Here is a 6,840-nt window from a genome sequence, read left to right on the forward strand (position 1 = left end):
AGCTGATGCTGGATCCCAAATTCCCTGGGTGCTGGTCCTAGGCCTCCTGAGCAGGATGTCACTGGCTGGGCCAGATGGGGTAGGTGGGTGGGGGAAGGAGCCCAGGAAGCCCTCACTTGTCCCCTCCTGCAGTGACCATGCCATTGACAAAGGCCCATGCTGGGCCCATCTGCCTGCCCACTGGCTCTGTCATGTCACTGTCTTGCGCCCTGGCAGGGATGCTCCGTGTCACCCCAAGGTCCTGGGGGGGCCTGGGCTCTTCCCGTCTGCGGCCCCGGTTCCTGCCTTCATGGATGATGGTGGCATCCACGTCTCCCTGGAGGTTCCCCCTTGCTCCAGGCTGCACAACTACCACATGGATGGGTGTGGTCATGGTGACCCCTGGGAGTGGCATGCACAGTGTCTGTGAATCCAGGTGCATTTCCGTGTCTGTCAGCAGAGCAGGGATCCAGGTGGAGGCAGGGGACCCCAGGCTGCTAGAACCCTGGCTGCACCCCTGGGTTTGGACGGGGTGAGTACAGAGGGCAAGGCAAGTGGGAGGCGGGCCCGTGATGCAAGTGTCCAACCCTGGGGACATGGGAGGTGGGGCCAGAGGGGTTCTGGAGGTGGAGGGCAGACAGAGCACAGACATGTTGGACATGCTGTGGTCCCAGTTACTCTGGAGGCTGAGGCAGGAGGATTCAGAGTTTGAGGCTACTTGGGCAAATTAGCAAGAATTAAAACAAAACAAAAAAGCGCAGTCTGGGAGTTCCTGAGAGGTCTGTTTGTGAGCCTTAGTGTCCTTGCTTATGATGGGAGAGACCTCTTTTCCAGTCCCGGCCACTGCTTGGAGAAGCCTAGCTATTCTTGTCTGAGCAGGTGTGGCTGTAATTTTCCTGTGTGCTTGGGAGTTGTCTGACAAGTTGTGAGTACTTGTAAAGCTGCTGGCTCCAGTCTGCAAACAAAAAGGCCATACCCACCAGGACCCGCAGGTGGGCAAACATCCCTGTCCTTTAACCAGCCACACCACCCCCCAGGTTGTGAGGACCTTGGGAAAGTTCTTTGTTTTCTTTTTGTTTTTGTTTTTGTTTTTAGTATTGGGGACTGAACTCAGGACCTTTTGGTTGCAAGCCGGGTGCAGTGTCACAGGGAAAGGTCTTCTGGGACATGCATAGCCATGTAACAAGTTTCTCTCACTATGTATGTAGCCCAGGCTGGCCTGGAACTTGTGGTGATCCTCCTGCCTCAGCCTCTGGAGTGCTGGGATTGCAGGTGGGTACCACCACGCCTGGCTTATATCCCCTTTTGAAGGTGTATTCATTTGAGATTGAAATCTTCAGAGAAGTGGTAAGATTGAGTTGCACGCCACCTCCTGCCCTGTATTCCGCAGTCTTTGACATCTCCCTCCATCCCCGTACAGATATAATTATTACTGTTCTTGCTGAATCCTTCATGAGTTAACTACATGCATCATGACTTCACCGTTTGTACTGTATGATTTCATTGTAGCTAAATTCAGGAAACCTTACGATTTCTTTTTTTTTTAAATTGAATTTACTGGTACATTTTAGGTATACAGTACAGTTACATTCATACAATTTCTGATATGGAGCCCAAATTTAAATTTCTCAGTTGCCCCAATAATTTAAATTTGTCAATTGACCCAATAATTTCTTTGATTTTCTTTTTCTGGCTCCCAGTGAAGCTTCATTTGTCCATGATCTTGCCTCAGCCTCCCAAGTGCTGGGATTACAGGTGTGCGCCATGACGTCCAGCTGGCTGTCTGTTTTCAATCTGTGATGGCTTCTCAGCTTCATGACTGCTGTTTTGACACTGACATTGGTGAAGGACACAGGCGCAGGTGTCTTGCAGGACATTTTTGTGATGCTGTTCCTCACTATGCGATTCCAGGGACTTGGGGTGCAAGTCTTTTGGGTTCAGCCCCCAAAGGGGACAGGGCTTCAGTTCCTAGGCAGGCATCCTTCCCTCTTCATCTGGCCGTGTTTTCCCATCAGAATTAACAAGCAAGCTCAGGTTTTCACGTGTGAAGCCCAAGTCTAGGCAGGCTTATTTCACAAGGCTTCTCTAGGGCGAGGCTGGGCTGGGCCTTGGTGCTGGCTCCTGCCTGGGCTCCACAGTGCAGAGCAGCTCTGTTTTAACTTAAAGTTCAGAGGTCTGAGGTGAAGCCTGGTCCAGGCCAGAGCCCAGGGCCCAAAGGCTCAGCTTTCTGCTTCGGCGAGGAAAGGACATTTTTTCTTCTGCGTGATGCTTCCCTGAGAAAGCTGGGTGTCTGAAGGGGGAGGATTAGGAAATGGGGCTGCCTGGAAACCTGGTTTTCCTGGGACTTTGGCTGCCCCATAGTGTTACTAGAGATGTTGAGAGCTCTAACCACCTCTCCAGGGAACGCACCACGGTAGGGAGGAACAACAGCACGGTTGGTGACAATGGCCATGGCCCTGCACCTTAGCTGTGGCCTGGGGAGTCCCCATTCAGCGCTCTGTGCCTGTTTCCCTACCTGGGGGTGGAACCACAAGCCTACCATTGCTGCAGGGCAACATAAATCAACAGGCGTATGGGCTCAGCAAGCAGGAAACTTGGGGTGAGCTGCCCACGGCACAAAGGTGCCCCCAAAGCCGCAAACGCTTCCATTTAAAGAAAATCACTGTTGTGAAGGCTGCGTGGCTTGGGATGGGACAAGTGTGTCTGAAGGAACTGTGTGTGATGAATATTCGAGGAGATGCACGACAATGTGTCTTTTTCTGTAATGAATTTTAAAATTTAAACATTCACCATATTTTTTTATCATCATTGATTGAACATGACTGGTAGCTTCTGTCAAATAAAAACATTACAGTGTGTCATCGGCCACCTCATTCACTGGATCTGGCACCACGTGACCTGCAGCTCTTCCCCAGGGTAATGACAGGAAAGGTCAGTGTCTAGACTCCACCACCGCAAGGAAGAAACACAGGAAAGAGGACTCCAGAGCCGCTGCAGGAAGTGGTCAAGGTGATGGGACCGGTTCGCTGTGAGCAAGGGGAGATGCTGAGGAAGAGCTGGCTTTACTGTCACACCTGTGTTTTTGTTTTTTGAGATACTGTCTTGCGGTGCAGCCCAGGCTGGCCTTGAACTCCTAGCACCATCACATCCGGCCTCTGCCACACATTTTAAAGGTGGGAGCCTTCTGGGCATTTTCCAATCACGCCTCGTGCGTGCCGTGCGGAGCTCGTGTCAGGTGCGGTGTGGGTCGCTCTTCCTCTCCTGGCCACCCCACGAGGCGGACATCGCCTTCAGGGGCTCGGAGAGGCCAGCGGGGTGGGGGCGGTGCCCGCACCGCGATGCAGAGGATCCTGGGAAGCGGGCGGTACCCGGAAACTCGGTCTGCTCCCCTGGAGTGCGGACCCGCCCCTGCGGCCCGGTTTCGCGAATCCCCGCGCTCTCCCGGACCTGTACGTCACCTGTTGCTAGGCTGATTTCTACTCCGCCGGGCGGGAGCAGGACCGGGGTTGGGGTGGGAGAGGACGAGCGCTCTGTCGAGTCCAGAGTGGGTTCTTCCAGCTGGCAGGGAAGATGAAGATGAGTTCCAGAAGCTCGGCTGTGGCCTGGGGACGCAATGTGGCTGCAGCTCCCGCAGGGAGGACGGCCGGCTCTTTTCAACGTCCGAATTTCCCACCGGTTCCGGGGATCGAACTCGGGTTCTTGCGTTTGCAAAGCAGGCGGCAGAACCACTGAGCTAAATCCCCGGCCCCTTTCTCTTAAACATTAATGCTTCGAGCCTCCAGTCTTAATTTTTTTTTCCAGTGCGAGGATGAAGCCAGGGCCCCGGTGTAACGCTGAGATGTGCCCCCAGCCCTGTTTAGAATTTTATTCCTAGCCGGGCGTGGTGGCTCACGCCAGTAATCCCAGTACTCGAGAGGCTGAGGCCGGAGGATCCCTGTGAGTTCAAGACCAGCCTGGGCTACATAGTGAGTTCCAGGTCAGTCTCAACTACATAGTGAGACCCTGTCTCAAAAAACAAAACAAAACAAAAACAAAATAATTTTATTCCGAGACGGGATCGTGCTAAGCTGCCCAGTTTGGGTTTGAATTTGCGTCCTCCTGTCTCAGCCTCCTGGGTGGCTGGGATTCAGGGACTGTCACTGTGCACAGGTGATGAAGTTTAAAGAGGGAGCTGCAGGCCTTTGATGGAGGAGTGCATGCCCTCTGTACCCTTTTTGGTGACTGCTCTTCATTTTGAAGTCGCTGTATGCCTGAAAATGGGGAACCACACATGACTCCTGAACTAAAGGAAATGGATGCCTGTATCAGTGGGGCTCCCTGGTTGCAGACCCCGCCTCCCCGCTGGTACAGTGCGTCCCTGTGAGGAGTGTGCTGTGACGTCGGACAGGACCCTGAGGGCTGGGCGGCTGCGGGCATCCCATACCGGGCACTGGCTTGGCCCCAGTAACAGGAGGCTTGGGGCACAGCCTTACCTGGGACAGTTCTCGGGGAAGGTGACGGAGCCGTCTCAGCCTCTGGCCTCTCTCTCTGGCCTGGGAAGTGGCTGTGCCCGGAGGCTCTGTCTGCGCTGCTCCCCTCTCTGGACCTGGCAGCCGCAGACACTGCTTCTGTTCCAGCTCCTCGACTGACCGTCAGGGACAGTGGGGTGGTAGCAGGTGAGAGGGGTGAGGGTGAAAGCAGGGCAGGGTGAGTGGGAGAAAGCTGGAGTGTTGAGGGGAGGAAGAGGAGGTACCCCAAATCTGATCAGCCTGGTCCAAAACTAGAAGCCATCAAAATATCACTCACCATTTGAGTCTGAGACGTGCGGCTTTGGATCTTCCGGTTCCCTGTGTATTAGTTTTGTTTTTATTAAGAACTGGTTGCTGTGGTGCACGCCCAGCTGCTCAGGAGGCTGAAGCAGGAGGATTGCTTGAGTCCAGGAGTTTGAAACTAGTGTAGGCAACATACCCTGTCTGAAAACAATAATATTAAAATTAAACACAATTTTATGAGAGGGCCAGGGATTTAGCTTAGTGGCATTAAGCCTGCCTCGCAAGTGCAGGGTCCTGAGTTTAGTCCTCAGTTTAAAAAAAACAAACAAAATAAAAAACCTACAATGTTATGAGATTGGGTACCTGAACAAGCTTTGTCTCATTAAAAAAATAAAACAGAACCTTCAGGTCACTCCTCCCTCAGCTTCCCACCTAGAATAGCCCGGCCAGCATGTGGACAGTGGCCTCATCTTTTTTTTTTTTTTTTGATAGTGGTGAGGATTGAACCCAGGCCCTTTGCACCAAACTACTTTTCCAGCCCTTTTAAACATTTGACATAGGTTCTCGCTAAGCACCTTGTTGTCCAGGTTGGGCTTACATGTGAGGTCCTCCTGCCTTCGGCCTCCTGAGTGCCAGGATTACCGGCCTGCACCACCTCACCCACCTTAGATGGTTCTGTACTTTGCTTTCCAGGGTGGTGAACCAAGTTTGACAGCTCAGAGCCCATTTGGATTTTACAAATTGCTGGAGCAATTCTGCTGCCGACCACACCTGCGTCTCAGGGTTCTGAGTGCTTGCACGTAGGCAGGAGGGGCAGGCTGGGACCTGACTCAGATTGGCGTGAAGCCTGCGGGACCAGCTCCCAGCAGCCACGTGACCGGCCTCTCCAGGAAGCTGGCGAGGCCTTCGGATGTGGCCTGGTTTGGAGCGGCTGCTCCTGGGATGCCCAGGAAGCCTAAGCTCCTCCTTTGCTGACTGAGTGTTCTGCATTCACCATGGACCCTGCCGGTCCTCTGTGAGGGCAGGAGGCCCCAGGCCCAGGGTCTCCTTGGGGTCCTCCCCTGAAGCCGCCCTTCCACAGTTACGTGGCATTGATTCTCCTGGGGAAGCCACAAGTCCAGGCCACTTTCTATGTCTTCCACCCATTCCTGTTCTGTTCCACTTGGGACAGTGGGGCCTGGCAGGGAAGTGGAGCGTGAGGACCTGAAACCTTTGCCCAGGGCTTCTGGTCCTGGAGGGCAGGCAGGGCCAGGCCTGCTGTCCGATGGGGCAGGAAAGGGGACATCCCTGCCCTCTTGGCTACAGTGAGCCGTTCAGGACTTCCTGCCTCACACATCCGCTTCCACCTGTGCCTGTCCTCGTGCTGATTGTCCCTGTCCTCTGCTTTCCCACTCTGGGCCATCGTCATCCCCTGTGGCTGTGTACAGGTGAGGACTGTCACCAGCTTTCCGCAGCTTGCCCTGCCTGCACCCTTGGTCTCAGTCCCTCCAGCAGACTGGGGACAGGGCGCATGATGGAGGTCTCAGAGGGAGGGGCTGGCTGGCCACCCCGGTCTACACAGAAGACGGGCACCTCTACCATCTGTTTTTGGCCCGGAGAGGCAACCAGAGCCCAGCTGTGCCGTGCCCTGCCTCAGGGCTTTGTGATGCCCCCTGTCTCCCAGAAACCTCTCCTCCAAGCTCCACTGGCTAGAAACCCTGGGAAGGTGCGAGTCTGTCACATGGCCTGGCTTAGCAGGTGCTCAGTAAATCTCAGCTGGAAGAACTCTTTTGGAATAATCGCAGCTGATGGAGAACTTCGGCCTGCCAAATGCTTTTGGGCAGGTGGACAGGCTGAGAACTAATAGTCCCAAGGATTGATTGATTTATCTGCAGTACTGAGGACTGAACCCAGGGCCTCCATACTGAGCTACTTCCCCAGCCCCTCTACCCATCTTTTTAAGAATGTTTTTTGGGACAGAGTCTAAGTTACTAAATTGCCCAGGTTGGGCTTGAACTTGGGAAACTTCTGCCTTAGCCTCTCAGAGTGCTGGGATGACAGGTGTGCGCCACCATATCTGGCTTAACTTTTAATTATTTCACAGTGATTTTTTTTTTTTTTTTTTTTTAAA

General features: G+C 53.7%; 1 protein-coding gene across 3 annotated transcripts in view; it reads right to left on the minus strand.

The window, feature by feature from the left end:
* Positions 1-3,152: 3,152 nt before the first annotated feature.
* LOC104868289 overlaps positions 3,153-6,840 on the minus strand; it is a 4,204-nt gene continuing 516 nt past the window's right edge. The window contains exons 2-4 of one of the 3 annotated variants that reach the window (XM_010633002.2): positions 4,765-4,931; positions 4,452-4,564; positions 3,153-3,537 (exon numbers count right to left, since the gene is read on the minus strand). In XM_010633002.2, the coding sequence (XP_010631304.1) occupies positions 3,211-3,537; positions 4,452-4,564; positions 4,765-4,931 (607 nt within the window). In that variant the 3' untranslated portion in view covers positions 3,153-3,210. Of the gene's footprint in view, positions 3,538-4,037; positions 4,230-4,451; positions 4,604-4,764; positions 4,932-6,840 lie in introns of those variants that run through there. The other 2 variants (XM_010633001.2, XR_781997.3) reach the window with 2 other exon arrangements.

The sequence above is a fragment of the Fukomys damarensis genome, unplaced genomic scaffold, assembly GCF_012274545.1.
Source record: "Fukomys damarensis isolate Sample0158 unplaced genomic scaffold, DMR_v1.0_HiC HiC_scaffold_27, whole genome shotgun sequence".
NCBI classification, from domain to species: domain Eukaryota; kingdom Metazoa; phylum Chordata; class Mammalia; order Rodentia; family Bathyergidae; genus Fukomys; species Fukomys damarensis.